We start from the raw sequence: 24,830 nt of genomic DNA on the forward strand, positions 1-24,830 counted from the left end.
TCTCTCCTTCTCTCCTTCTCTCCTTCTCTCCTTCTCCCTCTCTACCAGTGCTTACCTTGAGCGAGCAGACAGACAGACAGACAGACAGACAGACAGACAGACAGACAGACAGACAGACAGACAGACAGACAGACAGACAGACAGACAGACAGACAGACAGACAGACAGACAGACAGACAGACAAGGGAGAGAAAAGGGAAGAGAGAGGAGAGAGAGAGTTAGGTACTCCAAACTATCAGCCCTTAATTCAAATGAATTAAGGGCTGACTTTACTTGATGTGGGATGCTTGACAGAGATTTGGCACACAATTAACTTTGCGTGTGTCCCTCTCTTGCTTTTGCTCACTCTCTCTTTCCTATCCCTCTCTCTGTCTCCTATACGAGGCAGGTTATTGATTTTCAACCAAACAAATGTAATGTTTTATTTAATAACTGACACTCTCCAGTGCTCCCTCCCTATTGATTTAGTGAGACATGATGAGTGGTCATGTTGAACACATTGTCAAAGCTGATTTATCTGCATTTGATGGCCTTCAAGAAAATAAAGGACATTTCAATTCCTGAATTTGAATTACAATGAATCTCTTCAGTTGAAAAGAAATTGATTCTAATGTTTCAAAACATGATAGATTGATAACAGGGCTGTCCAGAAACAACCTCTATCCTCTACCCCTATAGCCTTAGCTCAAGTCAATCTGAAAGGATCAGATAGCTATAAACAACCTTTCCCTCTAACTGGCAAGGTGGAATTGAGGTCCCCTCAGGTTTGCGTTTTATAGTTGTTTCATCTTGAGTTCCAGTTCATTGCATGCTGAGTCCCCACAGCTTTTTTCCCTAATGCAGGAAAGAGGGAGAGGGGTTAAAGAGAAGGTGAGAGGGGTGAAAGAGAGGATGAGAGGGTGGAAGAGAAGGTGAGAGGGGTGGAAGAGAAGGTAACATCAAATGTGATACCCAGCAGCAGGTTCACATTTATTGTCATGAGTCTTGTCCTGGAGGCAGAACTGAGTGATTTCGCCTTCAAAAGTCAAAATTGCAAAGTCAAAAATGTAAAAATGTGCTTTTTTGTATTAATTTAAGGTTACACTTTTTTTTTAAAGGTGCTATCTAGAACCAAAAAGGGTTCTTTGGCTGTCCCCATTGGATATCTATTAAATAGATTCTTCAAATTTTGAAGAACCCCTTTTGGTTCCAGGTAGAACCGTTTACACAGAGGGTTCTACCTAGAACCAAAAAGGGTTCTCCTATGGGGACAACCGCAGAACCCTTTTCGAACCCTTTTTTCTACGAGTCTAAGGTTAGGCATTAGGGTTAGCAGTGTTGTTAATGTCAGGGTTAAGGTTAGGTTTAAAATCAGATTTTATGACTTTCTGGCTGTGCCAGCTAGTGACTTATCTGCAGAGCTGCCTCCAGAACAAGATTGACGACGAAAAATGCTAACCTGCTACCCAGAACCTCAATGGAATATTACTCAATGGAAAAAGTATGATTGATGTATCCATTGATAGTACAGATATATTCCTTTGAAGACAGGAGTGTATCATCATGGTTACATGTTATCCATCTACAGTGCATGGGTAGGTAGTTCCTTCTATAGAAATAGAATGACTAGAATGGACCTTCCCATTCCATTATATTTCTATGGTGCCCTCCCTGTAGCTACAGTAAACTAACTGTGTGTTTACTGTCTGTTCCACAGACCATAGTTCGAGGGAACCGTCCCCCGAAGGATGCGTCCATCAATGGTCTCCTGGAGGAGTTCGACAACATATCTGTGACACGTTCCAACTCTCTACGTAAAGAAAGCCCTACGGGCTCCCACCAGGCTGGGGCCCCCAAACCCGCCTCCCACCACCCCCAACACCCCCATCCCAACGAGGAGAACGGCTTCAGCCACTATTACTCCCGGTACTCCTGTGACCTGGACACCCCCAGTAGGGACTTCTCTCTGGAGCCTTACAGGAAGGACGGTAAAGGCTTTGCTCCAGATGGGGACTGGGCCGTGGGGAGACACTACCGCTTCCCCAAACAGAACGGCCACCTCACCCACGCCACCCGCATTCCCTTCTACCCCGACGCCATGCCTCAGAAGGCCGATTACGCCAAGCTGCCTCCGGACTACCACACCTACCTGGAGAGCAAGGTGGCAGGGGCGCGCTCGGCCGACGAGGTGGGCTCTGGGTCCGGGGTGGGCAGCGGAGGGGGGTCCGCCGGGTCCACGACAGGGGGGTACTACCGTGCGTCCGTAGGTGGCTCGTCCAGTCAGGACTACCGGGACGCATCAATGGTGGGGACGCCGTCCCGCACCTCGCTGCACAGCGAGCAAATCAACTACCCGGACAGCGAGTGGAGCTACAGCGGCGTGTCCAGAGATGAATACGAGAAGAGGCCCAAGTCGTCGTATGTGAGGCAGAACAGCCCCACGCCGGCCATCAGACAGCGCTCCAGGTCGGGGTCTGGCCTCCAGGAGCCCAACGTGCCCTACAGGGCCAGCGGGGTCTTTAAGAGTCCTCCTCAGACACACCCCTACAGCTCCTACACCTACCCACGCCTCTCAGAGACACTCACCAACTCACAGGCCATGGCCAAGGTATGTCTGGGCTGGTGTGTATATTTCCATGTGATGGAAAATATGAATACCAAGGTATGGCACCAAGGGCAACATGTTAGCACTGTGTTATTTTCTACTATTATGAACAAGATAAATGATCTAGTTTTGGTAATAATTGGATCAGGTGATAAGTAATAGGCAGCATTTCCCTATGAAGTACCTACTAAACTGATAGGTTTGATTTGTTAGAATCCCCATCAGCCGACACCAATGGAGACAGCTGGTCTTACTGGGGTCTGACACATAAGACATTACAGACATTACAAACAATACAGACAATACAGACAATACAGACATTACAGAAGGGAGTTCCATGCACTCATGGCTCTGTATAATTATGTACATTTCCTATAATATGTTCTGGACATGGGAATTGTGAAAAGACCCCTCGTGGTATGTCTGGTGGGGTAAGTGTGTGTGGCACTGCTGTGTGTAAGTTCCAACACATTTCTCTCCTCTATCTGTGTGATGGACGTAGTGTCAGCAGTTAATCTACTGTTCCCCAGCGGAGGAAGGCTCTGCTAAGACACAGAATTACCTTTACGGGATCCACACTAGATTCAATTAACTCTACACGCTACGATAACACAGTTCAGAGGAGGGGGAAGGGGAGGGCAGAGGGAAGGAGGGGGCAGAGGGAAGGAGGGGAGAAATGGAGGAGGGGGGGCAGAGGGAAGGAGGGGAGAAATGGAGGAGGGGGAGAAATGGAGGAGGGGGGGCAGAGGGAAGGAGGGGGGCAGAGGGAAGGAGGGGAGAAATGGAGGAGGGGGGGCAGAGGGAAGGAGGGGGAGAAATGGAGGAGGGGGGCAGAGGGAAGGAGGGGGAGAAATGGAGGAGGGGGGGCAGAGGGAAGGAGGGGGGCAGAGGGAAGGAGGGGGCAGAGGGAAGGAGGGGGAGAAATGGAGGAGGGGGGCAGAGGGAAGGAGGGGGAGAAATGGAGGAGGGGCAGAGGGAAGGAGGGGGCAGAGGAAAGGAGGGGCAGAAATGGAGGAGGGGGCAGAGGAAGAAGAGAAACTGTCCATCAGTCTGATACCACAGTTCAGCTGAGAGTGAGGGATGGGGGAGGACAGAGGAAGAGAGGTAGAGAGGGCGAGAGGGGGACTGGGATAGTTTTTCATTTGACTTACCGATTTCATGGCACAGGGTGTATGAGTTTATATATAAAATGATGCAAGATTCAGCTAAAATGATTGAACAGAATTCTTGCCACCAACAAAATGTTGAATATTTAGTGCATACAATCATCGCAGCTCTGCATATTTTGTTGAGAGGATACAGAATCAATAGACCACTTTGTTCTGGTATTGCCCTCAGGTAGCCTGTTTCTGGTCTCGGGTTCCGGAATGGCTGAAAAAGTATAACATTCATCTAAAATTGACCCTAGAAGTAGCATTGTTGGAGGATTTGGAGAGACCTGGTCAGTCAATTACTAATACTCTTAGTAAAAGTATTTATCTTCAACTCACAATCTGTGGATTCTATTTGATCAGATAGATTCAAATTGTATGTTAAACATCACAGCATAGTTGAAAGATATATGGTGCGTGGAAATCTAAAGAGGTTGGCCAGCAGAGATAGATGGGATGGACTGAGAGAAACTGAGGGTTGGGATGTGGAACTGGAGTCAAGTTGCTGGGCAGGAGATGGAATGACGGTCAAAGATAAAAGTAAAAAATGAAGTCAAAATAACCCCCCCAAAAGGTTAGTTTGAATGACACTGAGGTTTTTTCGGATGGTTGTGGGGCAGCTCTCGGGGAACGGTTCGGGGATCTTGGATGGTTGTGGGGCAGCTCTCGGGGAACGGTTCGGGGATCTTGGAGGGTTGTGGGGCAGCTCTCGGGGAACGGTTCGGGGATCTTGGAGGGTTGTGGGGCAGCTCTCGGGGAACGGTTCGGGGATCTTGGAGGGTTGTGGGGCAGCTCTCGGGGAACGGTTCGGGGATCTTGGAGGGTTGGTGGTCTGGCAGTTGGGATCTTGGGCCGGTGGCGAGAGAAGTCTTCTATTGAGCTCCTTACTCTTTGACTTGTGAACTACAGATATACTGCAGACAAACATATTCCTATAGAAGAGCTGCATGGAGGGGAATTATAATCAGCAGCATAGTCTGTTTCTAAGTAACCGGAAAACAAAGGGGGTTCATTCATTTATTTAGTGTTCTAGAAGAAAAGACAAAGTCCTGATAACATCTAGAGAGCATGCGTGTATGTGTGAAGCGTACGAGGCCCAAGCAAATACCGCTCTGCAACTGCAGTCCCCTATATCAGCTTCAGTTATGCAACAGTGGAGTGGCACAGTACATATGGAGATGTGTAAAAGTGACTTTCAGGCCTAGACCCAATGGAGATGCCATAATAATCCACATTCTACAGCAACGTTCTTCACTTCTCCCAGTCCTGGTCCTGGAGAGCTGCAGTAATGTATGTATGCAGGGCTTTGCTCCAACCCAGCACTAACACAACTCTTTCAGCAAATGTTTGTTTTTTATTGATTTGTTAAATTAGGTTTGTTAGTGCTGGGCTGAAACAAAAGTGTGCACACCGTCGCTCTCCAAGCGCAGGATACAAGAACACTGTTAGAGTGCGTTTGTCATGAGTGGACTGACATTTCGGGCAAATGACATATAGGCTGGTCCATTTTCATCCCAGTGGGCCTGTCTAACTTGTTTAGGTTTTTTTGTTGCTCAAAATGATCATTATCTCGCTAATAATGGGGGCCTCGAGGGAAGAAATTATACAGTATATTAAAAATGCCAGGGCCGATTTTTGATCCCAGTTTATGTATCCTTTGTTGACCCTGCCGGACAAAGGCCTGTGTGATAGTCTGAAGGTGAATGACAGGCTTACATCCCACTGCTGAAACAATGACCTTTCATTGAACTGTGCAGAGCAGAAGGATCAGCCAAATGTATCATCCCTATTTCTCTCAGTCACGACTCTCCCCCTCCTCCTTCTGTGTAGCAGAGACTATATTCTGCACCTACAGTATTACACCAGCGACTAGCCTATTATACACAAATATAGGAACTAGTTATTTATCTATATATTCATCCATCTAATACCTTTGCCGAACGATGTAGCACGAACAGAGAGTAACAACAAAATATATTACACTGATATACATACATTTGTGCTCTGTATCTGTTGAGGAGAGGAGACTAGCTGTAGTAGGCTGTACATCTGGTGTTACAGTAGTACTGGATATGCTGATGCAAACCCCAGGATGCCCTTATGAAATCCACTTAACCTCCAACACCTCAGTGAACACGCTGTCTGGGAAAATGTACACAAGTCGTACCAGAAACAGTCATGTACAATGTGTTTTTTTATTACAATAACATGGCTGTGATTGGGCAAGACAGGTTCTATATCTGGTCACACTTTATACACATAATCATCCTATAATTTAAACAAAAATCACTACATGACTCACTATTTAGTTCCATCTGAAGAAGTAGGAGATCTTCGAGGGGTTTGTGAAAAAACAGTCACAGGATATGTGTCGTGACGCGTGTAGATTCCTAACATCGGTAGAAAAAAAATACTAAAAACTAAAGTGTGTTGTAAGTGATCTGGAAGCTTAAGAACCACCATTCTTCCTGTCTCATGGACCTTGTAATAAACCCACCTCTCTCTCTCTCTCTCTCTCTCTCTCTCTCTCTCTCTCTCTCTCTCTCTCTCTCTCTCTCTCTCTCTCTCAATCTCTCTCTCTCTCTCTCTCTCTCTCTCTCTCTCTCTCTCTCTCTCTCTCTCTCTCTCAATCTCTCTCTCTCTCTCTCTCTCTCTCTCTCTCTCTCTCTCTCTCTCTCTCTCTCTCTCTCTCTTCCTCCCTGCCTCTCTTTTCTCTCCCTGCCTCTCTTCCCCCCCTCTCTTCTCCCTCCCTGCCTCCCTCTCTTCTCTCTCCCTCCCTCTCTCTCTCTCTCTCTCTCTCTCTCTCTCTCTCTCTCTCTCTTCCTCCCTGCCTCTCTTTTCTCTCCCTGCCTCTCTTCCCCCCCTCTCTTCTCCCTCCCTGCCTCCCTCTCTTCTCTCTCCCTCCCTCTCTCTCTCTCTCCCTTCATCTCCATCTCCCTCTCTTCTCTTCCTCCCTCTCTTCTCTCTCCCTGCCTCTCTTCTCTCTCCCCCCTCTCCCTCCCTCTCTCTGCCTCTCTTCTCCCCCACTCTCTTCTCCCCCACTCTCTTCTCTCCCTCCCTCTCCCCTGTTTTTTTCTCTTTGAGTTCAGTCATTGAACAAAATCCCCCTTTTTGTTGTGAACCGGCAGGGGTATAACAGTAGACAGCACGGGGACTTACACACACACACACACACACACACACACCACTACTCCTCCTCCTCCTCCTCCTCCTCCTCCTCCTCCTCCGCAGCAGCAGCAGCAGCAGCAGCAGCAGCAGCAGCAGCAGCAGCAGCAGCAGTGACAAATTGATGTTGCGGCACTTTCTCCTTTCTGCAGCCTCCGCACAAAAACAGCCCAACGATGTTCCAGCGCAGAATTCAATTTCCCAGTTCAGTTGGGTTGTTGATTACCTTGCCAAATTCAGATTAATACGCATTTAACTAACATGGATCAGGAGACCCTTGGCTGACAGCCAGCCGCCGGGGCCCGCCAATGATAGGGTGTCTGGAGAGTAGTCCATCCCTCCTGCAGACAACGAGGTGCACCGCCCTCCTCACAGTCATTGATTAAACAAGTCCACGCCACATCATTATACCGCCATCTACCCAGCCCTCCTTCTACTCTGTGTGTGTGTGTAGGTGGAGGAGTGTGTGTGTGTAGGTGGAGGAGTGTGTGTTGTGTAGGTGGAGGAGTGTGTGTGTAGGTGGAGGAGTGTGTGTGTAGGTGGAGGAGTGTGTGTTGTGTAGGTGGGAGGAGTGTGTGTGTGTAGGTGGAGGAGTGTGTGTGTGTAGGTGGAGGAGTGTGTGTTGGTAGGTGGAGGAGTGTGTGTGTAGGTGGAGGAGTGTGTGTGGGTGGAGAGTGTGTGTTGTGTAGGTGGAGGAGTGTGTGTGGTAGGTTGGAGGAGTGTGTGTGTGTAGTGGAGGAGTGTGTGTTGTGTAGGTGGAGGGAGTGTGGTGGTTGTGGTAGGTGGAGGGGTGTGGTGTGTAGGTGGGGAGTGTGTGTTGTAGGTGGAGGAGTGTGTGTGTGTAGGTGGAGGAGTGTGTGTGTGTAGGTGGAGGAGTGTGTGTGTGTAGGTGGAGGAGTGTGTGTGTGTAGGTGGAGGAGTGTGTGTTGTGTAGGTGGAGGAGTGTGTGTGTGTAGGTGGAGGAGTGTGTGTGTGTAGGTGGAGGAGTGTGTGTTGTGTAGGTGGAGGAGTGTGTGTGTAGGTGGAGGAGTGTGTGTGTGTAGGTGGAGGAGTGTGTGTTGTGTAGGTGGAGGAGTGTGTGTGTGTAGGTGGAGGAGTGTGTGTGTGTAGGTGGAGGAGTGTGTGTTGTGTAGGTGGAGGAGTGTGTGTGTGTAGGTGGAGGAGTGTGTGTGTGTAGGTGGAGGAGTGTGTGTGTGTAGGTGGAGGAGTGTGTGTGTGTAGGTGGAGGAGTGTGTGTGTGTAGGTGGAGGAGTGTGTGTGTGTAGGTGGAGGAGTGTGTGTGTGTAGGTGGAGGAGTGTGTGTGTAGGTGGAGGAGTGTGTGTGTGTAGGTGGAGGAGTGTGTGTGTGTAGGTGGAGGGAGTGTGTGTTGTGTAGGTGGAGGAGTGTGTGTGTGTAGGTGGAGGAGTGTATGTTGTGTAGGTGGAGGAGTGTGTGTTGTGTGTAGGTGGAGGAGTGTGTGTGTGTAGGTGGAGGAGTGTGTGTGTGTAGGTGGAGGAGTGTGTGTGTGTAGGTGGAGGAGTGTGTGTGTGTAGGTGGAGGAGTGTGTGTGTGTAGGTGGAGGAGTGTGTGTGTGTAGGTGGAGGAGTGTGTGTGTGTAGGTGGAGGAGTGTGTTGTGTAGGTGGAGGAGTGTGTGGTGTGTAGGTGGAGGAGTGTGTGTGTGTAGGTGGAGGAGTGTGTGTTGTGTAGGTGGAGGAGTGTGTGTTTGTGTAGGTGGAGGAGTGTGTGTGTGTAGGTGGAGGAGTGTGTGTGTGTGTAGGTGGAGGAGTGTGTGTGTGTGTGTAGGTGGAGGAGTGTGTGTTGTGTAGGTGGAGGAGTGTGTGTGTGTGTAGGTGGAGGAGTGTGTGTTGTGTAGGTGGAGGAGTGTGTGTGTGTAGGTGGAGGAGTGTGTGTGTGTAGGTGGAGGAGTGTGTGTGTGTAGGTGGAGGAGTGTGTGTGTGTAGGTGGAGGAGTGTGTGTGTGTAGGTGGAGGAGTGTGTGTTGTGTAGGTGGAGGAGTGTGTGTGTTGTAGGTGGAGGAGTGTGTGTGTGTAGGTGGAGGAGAGTGTGTGTGTAGGTGGAGGGGTGTGTGTGTAGGTGGAGGAGTGTGTGTGTAGGTGGAGGGTGTGTGTGTGGTGGAGGGGGGGGAGGTGTGTGTAGGTGGAGGAGTGTGTGTGTAGGTGGAGGAGTGTGTGTGTGTAGGTGGAGGAGTGTGTGTGTGTAGGTGGAGGAGTGTGTGTGTAGGTGGAGGAGTGTGTGTGTAGGTGGAGGAGTGTGTGTGTAGGTGGAGGAGTGTGTGTAGGTGTACATTTCAAGGTTTCCCTCCTCCTTCCTGCCCCGCCTCTTCCTTGTTGTCAGGTTTTCATTAGGAGACTACTCATGTCCTGTCGGAGTGTGTGTTCGGGGGGGGAGTGTGTGTTCGAGTGGCGAGTGTGTGTTCGAGGGGCGAGTGTGTGTTCGAGGGGCGAGTGTGTGTTCGAGGGGGGAGTGTGTGTTCGAGGCGGGGAGTGTGTGTTCAGGGGGGAGTGTGTATTTAGGGGGGAGTGTGTATTCAGGGGGGAGTGTGTATTCAGGGGGGAGTGTGTGTTCAGGGGGAGTGTGTGTTCAGGGGGAGTGTGTGTTCAGGGGGAGTGTGTATTCAGGGGGGAGTGTGTGTTCAGGGGGGAGTGTGTGTTCAGGGGGAGTGTGTGTTCAGGGGGAGTGTGTGTTCAGGGGGAGTGTGTGATCAGGGGGAGTGTGTATTCAGGGGGGAGGGTGTGTTCAGGGGGGAGTGTGTGTTCAGGGGGAGTGTGTGATCAGGGGGGAGTGTGTGTTCAGGGGGAGTGTGTGTTCAGGGGGAGTGTGTGTTCAAGGGGAGTGTGTGTTCAGGGGAGTGTGTGTTCAGGGGGAGTGTGTGTTCAGGGGGAGTGTGTGTTCGAGGGGCGAGTGTGTATTCGAGGGGGGAGTGTGTGTTCGAGGGGGGAGTGTGTGTTCAGGGGGGAGTGTGTGTTCAGGGGGAGTGTGCGTTCAGGGGGGAGTGTGTGTTCAGGGGGGAGTGTGTGTTCAGGGGGAGTGTGTGTTCGAGGGGCGAGTGTGTATTCGAGGGGGGAGTGTGTGTTCGAGGGGGGAGTGTGTGTTCAGGGGGAGTGTGTGTTCAGGGGGAGTGTGTGTTCAGGGGGGAGTGTGTATTTAGGGGGGAGTGTGTATTCAGGGGGGAGTGTGTGTTCAGGGGGAGTGTGTGTTCAGGGGGAGTGTGTGTTCAGGGGGGAGTGTGTGTTCAGGGGGAGTGTGTATTCAGGGGGGAGTGTGTGTTCAGGGGGGAGTGTGTGTTCAGGGGGAGTGTGTGATCAGGGGGGAGTGTGTGTTCAGGGGGAGTGTGTGTTCAGGGGGAGTGTGTGTTCAAGGGGAGTGTGTGTTCAGGGGGGAGTGTGTGTTCAGGGGGAGTGTGTGTTCAGGGGGAGTGTGTGTTCAGGGGGAGTGTGTGTTCAGGGGGAGTGTGTGTTCAGGGGGAGTGTGTGTTCAGGGGGAGTGTGTGTTCAGGGGGGAGTGTGTATTCAGGGGGGAGTGTGTATTCAGGGGGGAGTGTGTGTTCAGGGGGAGTGTGTGTTCAGGGGGAGTGTGTGTTCAGGGGGAGTGTGTGTTCAAGGGGAGTGTGTGTTCAGGGGAGTGTGTGTTCAGGGGGAGTGTGTGATAAGGGGGAGTGTGTGATCAGGGTGAGTGTGTGTTCAGGGGGAGTGTGTGTTCAGGGGGAGTGTGTGTTCAGGGGGAGTGTGTGTTCAGGGGGAGTGTGTGTTCAGGGGGAGTGTGTGTTCAGGGGGAGTGGTGGAGGTAATTTAATTGACTCTGACAGTCAGAGCATCATCTCCTCAGTGCTGGAGGCAGCTTGTCTTCAGTAGATAGATTATTAGTCTAGATATTATATATCTCAGCCCTGTACGACCAGGGACGGTTCATAGCTATAATTCAGTCTACTTTAAAACAGCTGGTTTTCTGAGCAATCTTTCTAATTATTAGAACATGTAAACAGCTTAATCAGCGTTCCAGTGGTGTATTTGATCTGCACATGTACCAGCACCGGGTAGCGCAAGCTTCCCTCTTATCCATGAGAGAAGTGAGTTCAGAAAAACTTAAAATATGCATCTTATAAATAGTTTTCAAATACACACTTTATATGTCAAAACTCAGAATCAAATAGTCATCGCAAAAATAATGGAGTTTACCTGAAAATGTTTTGCACTTAAATACAAATCACAATTTTGAGCCGGCCGTCATCTTATGAGCTTATTAGAGTATTATTTTAATATTAGCTCATCTAGCTTAAATAGCTTATGTTTTCAGGGTATTAGCTGTCTTTCTAACACTGTCTCTGTCTGTCTTCCATCTCTCGCAGGGGGATTACGACCGGCAGTCACGTGACGGGAGTCCCCAGGTCCCAGGGTCTGACACGTACCCCCGCGGGCCCCTCAAACTACCTCAGAGTCACAACAAGCCCTCTGGCTACCCCCCCGGACACCCCCAGTACCCCGCTGTGTTCCACCACTACAAACCCTCCCCCTATCACCACCCACCCTCACAGCCCAGCCCGCCATACACCCCACAGGTGGGTCTACCGTGTGCGTACGTGTGTGTGTGCGTGTGTGCGTGCATGTGATTGTGCATATTTGCATGCGTATGTGTGTCCTAAGATAGGATTATATCTTGTTTATGACCTAAAAATATTATGATCTAAAATTACGTATGACTCTCAGAGAAACAGGTGTAACTGCAAAGATCCCCACCGACAGTGCAGTAGAGTCATTAACCGGATCTCTCCTCCCTCCCTCCTACAGGGGGCATATTCCCAGCCATCGTCCCTCTACATTCCCCTGGGGGCCTACCCCCCTCCTTCCTGGGGCTCCAGTTCAGACGCCCAGCCCTCCAGGGTCTCCCACGAACAGTTCAGGGCCGCCCTGCAGCTCGTCGTCAACCCAGGTAATTACAGAGAAGCCTAAGAAAGAAACACAAGTACAACCCAAATCAGTTAAAATATACAGTAAGTTCTTCTGCTAGTTTGTAGATAATGAACAGAAGCTTCATAGATATCTTTCTGGGGGCAGCAAACATTGATCAGCCTCTGATCCATCTTTGACCCCAGGTGACCCCAGGGAGTACTTGGACAGTTTCATAAAAATTGGCGAGGGCTCGACGGGCATCGTGTGCATTGCCAGCGAGAAGCACAGTGGCAAGCAGGTGGCCGTCAAGAAGATGGACTTGAGGAAACAGCAGAGGAGAGAACTGCTCTTCAACGAGGTGAGAAGTCAAGGGTTAGGGGTTAGGGGTCATGGGTTTGTCTCCGTGGAGACCAAACCATTTTGGTACTGTATTTTTTTACTTTAATAGACTGAAAGATTTAGGTAAGATAGTGTACATTTAATTAGTCAACATTTCAATTAGACGTGCCAGAGTAAAACTATAAAGGTAGTTTTTAGCCCCCAGATTAGGCTACCTCACAGAAGAGGTTTTTCTGGACCTCAGATGTGTTGATTAGAGCAGTGTGTTAGTGAGCCTGATTTAGATGTTGCCAAGGCAACAAGCTGACATTATTTTGGGTTTGGAAAGGAGTGTGCCAAGCCTTTTAGCTCTACTCTACTGTACCATTGCTGCCTGCTATGTAGCATCACTATGGAGCTGTTACTACTCAGTAGTCAGACACAGTATTTTTGTTATGAAGCCAGTGAGGGACTTTGTTTGAATGAAGTGGGTTGAATGACTTACAGTATGTTGACAAGTTGTTGACATCGAACCAAAACATTAAGTATCTCTTGTCCTTACACATTTACGCACCCACATCAATGATAGTAATAGTGTGTGTGTGTGTGTGTGTGTGTGTGTGTGTGTGTGTGTATTTTGAAGCTTGATGTTATCCTTTTAGCACCCCAATCTAATAATCCCTTTTCATTAAGCTTCTAAAAAGATTGCAGAGCCATTTATTTATTTCATTTGTGACATAGACTACCTGCTATTCTATAAAATAACTCTTCAATGAATTTCATCTTTCATTTCATCATATATTGCAGACATTGACATTTAAATTCAACCTAGATCTGATGTTAGGAGTCAAATTTAACCAATAAAAATACATATACATTTTTAAGTAAAGAATATGCTTACAAATACCCCCAAATAAGATGCCATTATTTACAGTACTATCCTCATTTATTCAAATGTAATCTTTGATCCAATGTTTTGGAGTAGCTTATTGCAAAAATAACTTTGATCTGTGTCCAATACTTATGGAGGGCACTGTAGCCTACATCAGGAGAATAATTTAGCTTGCAAGCTTCATCAGTGGCCAGTTACCAATCCATCAATAGATGGGAAGATAACTTGGTAAAACTGAACATGAAGGCTAGGCAAACTGGGGTTTTGTTAGCTAGTTAGCTTAGTAGCCCACTACCTAGCTTTCTTCAATTTCGTTCTAACATGCATGGCTGTATTTTCATTAACTTTGTCAATGCCTATTGTTTCCAGAAATGATACACGTTGTTATTTCTTAACACTGTAATATAATGTCACCATCTGATAGTTAGCTACAAATGTAGGATGAAAACCTATGCTAGCTAGTTATGTTAGCTAAACACCTGTATGGAGGAATGAAACTTGCCTTTTTAACTGTAAAATATTGGTGTGATGTAGACATAAAGAATAGACTTAACTTCAGGTAGATGTTTTTAGTTTTCTTCTAAAACATCAGGCAGGCGATCTACACCAGTGTGAAACTAGTAGGTTTGAGCTAGCTTATCAGAGCTGCTCCTAGGTAAAATGGCGGACCATTTGCGACGCAATTCGAGCTAAAAATCCTGTCTACTTGAGGATGACATCTTCACTGGTATGGACACCATTAATTGTCCAAACTGTTTTAGTATTTGAATGTTGTATGTTTCACTGATCTACCCAGGCCCAGTTACATTGCATGATTCATAGTCATGTCCACTCAGTAAAAAGATCTGCCAATCACACCCTATTCTGGAGGGTTGGTGGCCGACATTTTTAATTGATTGGCCACACCTGTTGTTGATTGTTTGGTACTCAGGTAGAGGGAGGCTGTGTAGAGCAGGTAGCCATGCTGTCTGATTCCTTGAAAGGTTTTTTATTGCATTTTAAAACCTTTTATTATTGTCTACTTTTAGCACACTTTTTACCCCTGTTAAAAAATATATAATATTTACCTCTTAAATAAATATCCTTATTTTTTGGGAAGCTTCTGGTGCACAGCTAGGTCCGTTTTGTCACTATTGATATATTGGCTGCCTATGATGTAACCTGTGTTTGTTTTGTTTCTAGGTGGTGATCATGAGGGACTATCACCATGAGAACGTGGTTGACATGTACAACAGCTACCTGGTCGGAGACGAGCTCTGGGTTGTTATGGAGTTCCTGGAGGGCGGGGCCCTGACGGACATTGTCACTCACACGAGGTAACCAATGATCTGCCACTAAAGTCCATTTACCTCTCTCCCAATGACTACCTAAGCATTAGCTAACATGAGTCTTCAATTCACTGTCTGAAAAAATAGCATTTGAATCGTTGTCCCACTAATTCATCTCGGGAAGTGAATAACCAAAGCAGATCCACAACAACATTCCTCAACAACCCCCATCAGATCTGGTTTCATGGGTTTTAGTTATTCATCTCAAACTTTTATGTCCCTCTCTCCTCTGTTGTTTTATTGTCTTCTTCCCAACGCCTCGTCGTTTCGATTAGCACACGGTGTGTCCTTGGTATTTTAATTATAGTCATTTGTATGGCGTGTTTCAGGGCGTGTGTCAGCATTTTGTGGTGTGTTTCAGGGCGTGTTTCAGGGCGTGTGTCAGCATTTTGTGGTGTGTGTCAGGGCGTGTTTCAGGGCGTGTCAGCATTGTGTGGTGTGTGTCAGGGCGTGTTTCAGGGCGTGTTTCAGGGCGTGTGTCAGGGCGTATTTCAGGGCATGTTTCAGGGCGTGTTTCAGGGCGTGTGTCAGGGCGTATTTCAGGGCGTGTTTCAGGGCGTGTTTCAGGGCGTGTGTCAGGGCGTGTTTCAGGGCGTGTGTCAGGGCGTGTGTCAGGGCGTGTTTCAGGGCGTGTGTCAGGGCGTGTTTCAGGGCGTGTTTCAGGGCGTGTGTCAGGGCGTGTTTCAGGGCGTGTGTCAGGGCGTGTGTCAGGGCGTGTTTCAGGGCGTGTTTCAGGGCGTGTGTCAGGGCGTGTGTCAGGGCGTGTTTCAGGGCGTGTGTCAGGGCGTGTTTCAGGGCGTGTGTCAGGGCGTGTGTCAGGGCGTGTTTCAGGGCGTGTGTCAGGGCGTGTTTCAGGGCGTGTTTCAGGGCGTGTGTCAGGGCGTGTTTCAGGGCGTGTGTCAGGGCGTGTGTCAGGGCGTGTTTCAGGGCGTGTTTCAGGGCGTGTTTCAGGGCGTGTGTCAGGGCGTGTGTCAGGGCGTGTGTCAGGGCGTGTGTCAGGGCGTGTTTCAGGGCGTGTGTCAGGGCGTGTTTCAGGGCGTGTGTCAGGGCGTGTGTCAGGGCGTGTGTCAGGGCGTGTTTCAGGGCGTGTTTCAGGGCGTGTTTCAGGGCGTGTGTCAGGGCGTGTGTCAGGGCGTGTGTCAGGGCGTGTTTCAGGGCGTGTGTCAGTATTATGTGGCGCCGTGTTGGGTGATAATAACATGGTTGCGTCAGTGGCGTCCCTGTCGGCGTGAAGTCATGAGATGTAGAGAAAAGTCCACACTTTTGCAATCTGAATATATTCAATATATACAAATCCTCATATATTATTTAACCAGAGGGGGATTAGTAATTAGACATCGTAGTTCATGTATAATAACAAGGATGTAGCCTACTGTTTATGACACTACTTCAAAGAGCCACATTCATTTGTGTCATTAAAATAATGCATATCCATCAGCGGCCTGTCAGCAACAGGTTTCAGTTATATAATTCACGTGTTGGCTCAGGTGAATTATACCAATCTATTTCAGTCGGCTCTTTTGTTGCCTAAATTACTGTTCAATGTGGAGAGCTGAATAGAACACTCGCACACACACACACACACACACACTGCAGGTGAGTACCCCCCCTGAATTTTCTCTCTCTCTCTCTTTCATTCTCTCTCTCTCTCCCTCCCCACCGCTCCCCCTTGGTGTCTGCCAACACACACAGTGTACCAGTTCCAGATTGGCCTCTCTTTATGTGTCGTGTTCATGTTCCTCAGCCATTTCAATCAGCTACAAATTTAAATGATCCTCAGGAGGCTGTATAGTGGCTGGCCTGTACTTTACACAGACTCAGCTGATGGAACTATAGGATGTGTGTGTGTGTGTGTGTGGGTATGTGTGTGATGCCCTTGGCATCTTTCACAGCCTCATTAAACAAAACACTTTATTTTTTATTCTCTGTTTGAAATCAGTTACTGTCGTGGTAATCATTTGTTTTGGGCGTGGGTCTGTGTGTGTTTGTGTGTCTGTGTGTGTTTGTGTGTCTGTGTGTCTGTGTGTGTTTGTGTGTCTGTGTGTCTGTGTGTGTTTGTGTGTGTTTGTGTGTCTGTGTGTGTTTGTGTGTATGTTTGTGGATGTGTTTGTGTGTGTGGATGTGTTTGTGTGTATGTGTGTGTTTGTGTATGTGTTTGTGTGTATGTGTGTGTTTGTGGATGTGTTTGTGTGTATGTGTGTGTTTGTGGATGTGTTTGTGTGTATGGATGTGTTTGTATGTATATGTGTGTTTGTGGATGTGTTTGTGTGTATATGTGTGTTTGTGGATGTGTTTGTGTATGTGTGTGTGAGTGTTTGTGTGTATGTGTTTGTGTGTATGTGTGTGTGTTTGTGTGTGTGGGTGTTTGTGTGTATGTGTTTGTGTTTGTGTGTGTGGGTGTATGTGTGTATGTGGATGTGTGTATGTGGGTGTATGGGTGTATGTGTGTGTGGGTGTATGTGTGTATGTGGATGTGTGTATGTGTGTGTATGGGTGTATGTGTGTGTGGGTGTATGTGTGTATGTGGATGTGTGTATGTGGGTGTATGGGTGTATGTGTGTGTGGGTGTATGTGTGTATGTGGATGTGTGTATGTGTGTGTATGGGTGTATGTGTGTGTGGGTGTATGTGTGTATGTGGATGTGTGTATGTGTGTGTATGGGTGTATGTGTGTGTGGGTGTGTGTATGTGTTTGTGTTTGTGTATGTGTGTGTATGGGTGTATGTGTGTGTGGGTGTATGTGTGTATGTGGATGTGTGTATGTGGGTGTATGGGTGTATGTGTGTGTGGGTGTATGTGTGTATGTGGATGTGTGTATGTGGGTGTATGGGTGTATGTGTGTATGGGTGTATGTGTGTATGTGTGTGTGGGTGTATGTGTGTATGTGGATGTGTGTATGTGGGTGTATGGGTGTATGTGTGTGTGGGTGTATGTGTGTATGTGGATGTGTGTATGTGTGTGTGGGTGTATGTGTGTATGTGGGTGTGTGTATGTGGGTGTATGGGTGTATGTGTGTGTGGGTGTATGTGTGTATGTGGATGTGTGTATGTGGGTGTATGGGTGTATGTGTGTGTGGGTGTATGTGTGGGAAGTATTCAATCTCCTTTGTCTACACATCAATCTCCCATTCTCTAGATTGTTATTCCATTCCCTAAAGCCTCATTTATCTATTGTAATTCTCAATGCATATATGTGTGACAATAAAACCTGGTGCGATCTACCATGGGAGGGGTGTCTTTGTGTGTGTTGAGAGTTGTTCCTTGTTGTAAGCAAATGGCAAGACAATTGATTATTGTGGAGTGAGACAGGATAGTGAAGACAGTGCTGGAGGAGATGCAGGTGTCTCTGTGTGTGTGTGTGTGTGTGTGTGTGTGTGTGTGTGTGTGTGTGTGTGTGTGTGTGTGTGTGTGTGTGTGTGTGTGTGTGTGTGTGTGTGTGTGTGTGTGTGTGTGTGATGGGGGAGGTTCTCACCAGCTGGCGCTTCATGTTAATGTTCTGTGGAGTTCAGCCAGATGTATAGTTTACCCCCCAGCCCATATGGGACCACACACACACACACACAGAGAAAACACTACATGGTTATCGGCATGAATTTCAAGCTCCTACGATGTTCCAATCTTCCTAGTATAATTGTATTTTTCATAGGAACGTTAAGGAGAAACACAATTGCAATAGTGTGTGTGTGTGTTGTCTCCTACCGCCATCCCAACCCGTGTGTGTGTGTGTGTGTGTCGTCTCCTACCGCCATCCTAACCCGTGTGTGTGTGTGTGTGTGTCGTCTCCTACCGCCATCCCAACCCGTGTGTATGTGTGTGAGTCGTCTCTGTCGTGTCTTTGGTGAAGACATGTTTATCAAATAACTCCCTGTAATTATTATTAAGCGATTAAACTGATTAATCGTTTAACTGTAATTAACTAGGAGATCGGGGCACCAAGGAAAATATTCAGATTACAAAGTTAGAATTTTCCTAATATAACTTTCCTATATTATAACATTATATATTATATTATAGTATCTGACCGATTATCTTCTGGTTTAAATGGTGTATTCTTTACCTCGTCAGTCTCATTCCAAATGTCGTAAATTGTTGTTATCTGCATGAACCCGGTCTTCACTAAGTCATCCATACATCAATTGTCTTAAAATCATTTGTTTACTAAACTAAGTAATTCACAGAAAGCGTACAAACAGTAGTTATCGTTACAAAGAAATGGTAGAGTAATGTGCCCTAGTGGGCTAAACCGGCATGGCGGCTTGTTAAACGAACAAGGGGGTTGGGGCAGCGGAGGAGGCACAATAGAGTTGATAAATATTAACAATTGATATGCTAATCCTTTGCACATGAACGCTCACTCATTCGGGAACAATTGCAATCAATATATATTTACGCTCAGTGTGTCGTCGGGATCCTTGTTGGAGAGTTTTTGTCCTGTTGGAGAGTTTTTGTCCGCGTTCTCTCTCTCGGTTAGAATGGATCTTTCAAAGCGATTATTCGTTCATGTCGTTATAGAATGGATGTTTTGTCGGTCTTCGAGTTCAATGATAGCGAATTTCTAGCTGCAGACTAGTAATTCATATCAAAGACTTGTTATTATTCTGTCGGTATCGATAGTCTAAAAGTTTAACCACGTGGTATGGTTAAACTTCAGTAGAGGAATGCATGGTCAAACCTATTGGCCAACTCGTAATGGAGTGGAGGCCTGGTCTAAAGAAAGTAATTCTGGGTGGGGGTTTTATACTGAACATAGAAAAGCTGTCACATGACGCCTTGTCCTGTCTGTGTCTCTGGGGGCGTGCCGATGACTGAGTTAAGCTTTGTACAGAAATACAATTCTCTCACATTAACATCAGTACATAGCATCTCAACATATTCCAAATAGCTTTAATCTTTTTAAATCATTTTATACAACCATTAGATGTAAGTCTCATCGCTGAGGCTAGTATATAAACCTTAGTATGGTAATATGGCCATATTGTCTCTAATGAGCCTCACAAAATTGTATCAAGCGGACCAGTTCGTAGCTGGATTCTTCACCGATCTTTTATACCTTCTCCAGAACATAAATGTCGTTCGTTTCTCCAATTCTGTGAGGTGGAAGAATCCTTTGTTCTCTCCATGAAAACACTCTGTCTCTTTATACTGTGGCATGTTAGGCAGGACATTCCCTTTGGAATTTACGACCGCCTTCACACAGCCTTGTGTCAGAAGTATAGAGGTCGGGGGATGGTGCATAGAAAACCCAGAGGGCAACGTCATGACATCTCCTACCGCCATCCTAACCCGTGTGTGTGTGTCGTCTCCTACCACCATCCTAACCCGTGTGTGTGTGTGTCGTCTCCTTACCGCCATCCTAACCCGTGTGTGTGTGTGTCGTCTCCTACCGCCATCCTAACCCGTGTGTGTGTCGTCTCCTACCGCCATCCTAACCTGTGTGTGTGTGTGTCGTCTCCTACCGCCATCCTAACCCGTGTGTGTGTGTGTGTGTCGTCTCCTTACCGCCATCCTAACCCGTGTGTGTGTGTGTGTGTGTGTGTGTCGTCTCCTACCGCCATCCTAACCCGTGTGTGTGTGTGTGTCGTCTCCTTACCGCCATCCTAACCCGTGTGTGTGTGTGTGTGTCGTCTCCTTACCGCCATCCTAACCCGTGTGTGTGTGTGTGTGTGTGTGTGTGTGTGTGTGTGTGTGTCGTCTCCTACCGCCATCCTAACCAGTGTGTGTGTGTGTCGTCTCCTTACCGCCATCCTAACCCGTGTGTGTGTGTGTGTGTGTCGTCTCCTACCGCCATCCTAACCCGTGTGTGTGTGTGTGTGTGTGTCGTCTCCTTACCGCCATCCTAACCCGTGTGTGTGTGTGTGTGTGTGTCGTCTCCTACCGCCATCCTAACCCGTGTGTGTGTGTGTGTGTGTGTGTGTGTGTGTGTGTGTGTCGTCTCCTACCACCATCCTAACCCGTGTGTGTGTGTGTGTGTGTGTGTCGTCTCCTACCACCATCCTAACCTGTGTGTGTGTGTCGTCTCCTACCGCCATCCTAACCCGTGTGTGTGTGTGTGTGTCGTCTCCTACCACCATCCTAACCCGTGTGTGTGTGTCGTCTCCTACCGCCATCCTAACCCGTGTGTGTGTGTGTGTGTGTCGTCTCCTACCGTCATCCTAACCCGTGTGTGTGTGTCGTCTCCTACCACCATCCTAACCCGTGTGTGTGTGTCGTCTCCTACCGCCATCCTAACCCGTGTGTGTGTGTCGTCTCCTTACCGCCATCCTAACCCGTGTGTGTGAATCGTCTACTACCGCCATCCTAACCCGTGTGTGTGTGTGTGTGTGTGTGTCGTCTCCTTACCGCCATCCTAACCCGTGTGTGTGTGTCGTCTCCTACCGCCATCCTAACCAGTGTGTGTGTGTGTCGTCTCCTTACCGCCATCCTAACCCGTGTGTGTGAATCGTCTCCTACCGCCATCCTAACCCGTGTGTGTGTGTCGTCTCCTTACCGCCATCCTAACCCGTGTGTGTGTGTGTGTGTGTGTGTGTCGTCTCCTTACCGCCATCCTAACCCGTGTGTGTGTGTGTGTGTGTGTCGTCTCCTACCGCCATCCTAACCCGTGTGTGTGTGTCGTCTCCTACCGCCATCCTAACCCGTGTGTGTGTGTGTGTGTGTGTGTGTCGTCTCCTACCGCCATCCTAACCCGTGTGTGTGTGTGTGTCGTCTCCTACCGCCATCCTAACCCGTGTGTGTGTGTGTGTGTGTGTCGTCTCCTACCGCCATCCTAACCCGTGTGTGTGTGTGTTTCAGGATGAATGAGGAGCAGATAGCCACAGTGTGTGTGTTGGTGTTGAGGGCTCTATCGTACCTCCACATACAGGGAGTCATCCACAGAGACATCAAGAGTGATTCTATCCTCCTGACCAGCGATGGACGGGTAAGACCACATGGATTCTGGACTAACTTATTTAATCATGTACAGAACTAACTGGCCTTGTATCATTGTAGGACTCCAGATGTTGGCTTCAGTGGTGGGTTGTGCCCACTACCTATTGTGATACAACTAAAGCCTGTATTGTGGTTAGAAACATGGGTTTATCCATGCATAGTAGTGTAACCATGACAACCAGTAACTGACATGATGTCAAATGACACAATGTGGCATGAAAACACTGCCCTACACCCTCACACTGACCTCTGTGTTACAGTACATGGCTACCTATTTCTGGGCTACTGCCAGTGATGCAGTACAGTACGATCTCCTCAAGTGCCTCTGACTGCAGGACTGGAGAGAGAGGAGAAACAATTCATAATCAATTAGCACCCAGTACCTATTAATTAAAGCCTGCCTTATGCCTCTTAACGAGCTGCTGGGACGTGATGGATGGTTGGCTAATTAAGGGATAATAGAAGCAGGATTAGAGTGGTTTATATGAAACCTCTTCAACCCAACATTTCCTTACAATTATTCCAGAAGTTAAATATTACAACATTTAGAAAATAAAGTTAATATTCATACCCAAATATGTTTTCCGATAAAAAGGAAGCACACATCCAAAATGTCAAATCAATGAAGATAAAAATCTATCATTTATATGTCCCCATGTACAAAAGTGTTCAGAAAATTCCCATAGATAACACAGATGATCAACCAAATATGTTCTGTTCCCACAGATCAAGCTGTCAGACTTTGGCTTCTGTGCCCAAGTGTCCAAAGAGGTGCCCAAGAGGAAGTCTCTGGTGGGCACGCCCTACTGGATGGCACCAGAGGTCATCTCACGGTTACCCTACGGCACGGAGGTAAGGACACACATTGACAAATATCACATTAAGAAGTTTATTGTTGTATATAATAATAGCATTCATGCTGATGCTAGGTGGATATCTGGTCGTTGGGCATCATGGTGATAGAGATGATCGATGGGGAACCCCCGTACTTTAACGAACCCCCTCTACAAGCCATGAGGAGGATACGAGACAACCTGCCCCCACGGATAAAGGAGTCACACAAGGTCAGCAGGGATAATCTATTTCAGGACTGAATTGGAACATTGCAGAAATGTGGATTCATGTCAGTTATCCCCCAAGTCAAATAATGAATCATGTGTTCCCTCTCTCTGCCAGGTATCGTCGGTGCTGAGATCCTTCCTGGACCTGATGTTGGTTAGAGAGCCGTCTCAGCGAGCCACAGCCCAGGAGCTGCTCCAGCACCCCTTCCTCAAGCTGTCGGGTCCCCCATCCTGCATCGTCCCCCTAATGAGGCACTACCGCCACCGCTGACCTGACCTCCCGCCGCCATGGCGGCGCTCCACGCCTTGCCAAACAAACACACACCTGACCTGAGAGACTACGCCACTAAAACAAACGCTCACACCTGTAACCGTGCAGTAGTTTAGCTTGAGGAATTGTTTACAAAGAAAAGATTAAAGAAAAATGGAATATCCTCTATTTTGAGAAACACTATATAAAGTTCAACACTGGAGTATAGGGAAATATACTGTAGGAGTCTCAGTCTTCTGTGGCCGACTTGCTGCCTGTCCTGGCGCCAAATGCAAACAAGATTATCCTCTTGGTTTGAACTCTTTGGATTCTCTAGGCTGTTAGACCAGTAGAGATTTGTAGGGTGGGTGGTCCTGGTGCAGTTTCCTCTCTTCTTGTCTGTAGGGTTATACTGTTGTGACCATTGACTAGAGCGTAGATGGTGTGAGGTGATTGGCTGAGACTGCCTGGCTGGCCACCATGTTGAGGGACCCATGAGACATGCCAACTGCCACGGATATGAGCAGTCGATCTCAGAACGATCAGGAAGCAGCGTTTGGTACTGACGAGCATTTGGTGATGTCATAGTGGGAGCGGTATGGTTGTGTCTTAGTCTGACTGGAAGACAGGCTGTTCTCCTATTGGTGGATTAAAACATCGCACTCTTCACTTCTCTCGTCTCACACTAATAGTGAAAATGTATTTTAGATCAAGTTTTTCTGTACAGTTTTGATAATTTGCAGTATTTTATTGTGTCGTAACTATTGGGATAGGGGCAGTATTACATATAAATCAGAGTTTCTGCGAAGATCTTTCTTACTGTTTATAATAATAATACATTTTTGATTAAGAATTTAAGAGATATCCCAAATAAACCAACTCTTAACTGTTACAAAAATAAACCTGAATATATTTATTATCCCACATTTGTAGAGAGAATCTCCATTGAGTTTGTAAAAATGCGTAATGCCAGAATGTTGTATGCTGTTTTAAAGTTTGTATTTATTTTTTTGAATTGAAGGTTTATTTTTTGGTAGTGTGGCCTTTCTTTCTTTTTGATTTACATTTATAAATATCAACAGCCAGACAGACGGTGATATTGGTTATATCATACAAGCAATACCCCAAACGTATCTATCATCACCAATGTATTCATCTTTTGACAATGTAATTTAACACAAATCACACGTAGCACTGTTTGAGTGGATTGGCAGGAAGAGTTTATTTGAAACAGAGCCATTTTCTTTACCCATCATCACACTACTATAAATTCAAAGGGCACTCATACAAGACTCCTACAGCAATATCTGAGCTTCTCAGTCTGACACACACACAGTGATAAACGGTCTTATTTTCCACTCTCACACAACTTGGCTGTTATCTGTTACTTATCTTACCACGCACACGCAGACACAAATACACACGCACGCACACACACACGCGCACGCACACACACACGCACGCACTCGCACACACGCACGCACACACATGCACACACACATGCACACGCACACACACACGCTCAGCTCATGCACACACACACACACACACACACACACACACACACACACACGCTCAGCTCATACACACACACACACACACACACACGCGCACACACTGAGACAGTGCCGCAATCTGATTGTCAGTTCTGATTGGACCAATGAACAGTGTAACCCCATATCGTTTTTACCCATCATTCACTGTGATATGTAAATATGAACATGTGTGTGCTTGAGAGTGTGTGTGTTTGTGTGTGTGAGCTGGCTTGTCCTTGACTACTATCGGGGGACTTGAATGGGTACTACTATCCATGGTGTTGCTTGTACAGTGATATTGCATGTGTGTTATCAGTGAAACTGGTTTTGATTAAAAAAGCGAATCAAAACATTGACAAGTGTAGCATGTTTTTCCACACTCTCACCTGTACAAACCCAGGGTCAATTTGAGGGCCTTTAAACACACAATCAGACATTTACAGGGCAAATAAATTCAAATATACATTCCTGCATGTAGACGTATACAGTAGAATCAAGAATAGTTCAATTCATTTCAATTAATTCCACATTTAATCCCTATAATTCACAATTCTAAAGGTTTATATTTGAAGTGAAATATGGATGTTGGTGTGGGAGTCTTGCCCTTCAGGCTTATTGCTTCCTCTGTAAATGCACTACTGTCCACTGTCCTGTGGTTCTGAACGTCAGATCTCAAGGTTCCCAATTCATCGCTGTCCATGTTTGTCCCGCCCTGACCGTAGAGATCCTTATTA

The 24,830-nt window shown here is 47.2% G+C and overlaps 1 protein-coding gene across 1 annotated transcript; it reads left to right on the forward strand.

Annotated features, from left to right (window-relative positions):
* The first annotated feature begins 1,550 nt into the window (after window positions 1-1,550).
* Window positions 1,551-23,485, forward strand: LOC115198731 (serine/threonine-protein kinase PAK 5-like). The gene is made up of 10 exons (XM_029761381.1): window positions 1,551-1,574; window positions 1,697-2,587; window positions 11,247-11,456; window positions 11,686-11,827; window positions 11,991-12,145; window positions 14,180-14,313; window positions 21,113-21,239; window positions 21,977-22,102; window positions 22,180-22,314; window positions 22,427-23,485. The coding sequence occupies exons 1-10, from the start codon at window positions 1,551-1,553 to the stop codon at window positions 22,580-22,582; spliced, it is 2,100 nt and encodes a 699-aa protein (XP_029617241.1). The 3' UTR covers window positions 22,583-23,485.
* The last annotated feature ends 1,345 nt before the right edge of the window (window positions 23,486-24,830 follow it).

Source organism: Salmo trutta, chromosome 1 (assembly GCF_901001165.1).
Source record: "Salmo trutta chromosome 1, fSalTru1.1, whole genome shotgun sequence".
In the NCBI taxonomy this organism is placed as follows: domain Eukaryota; kingdom Metazoa; phylum Chordata; class Actinopteri; order Salmoniformes; family Salmonidae; genus Salmo; species Salmo trutta.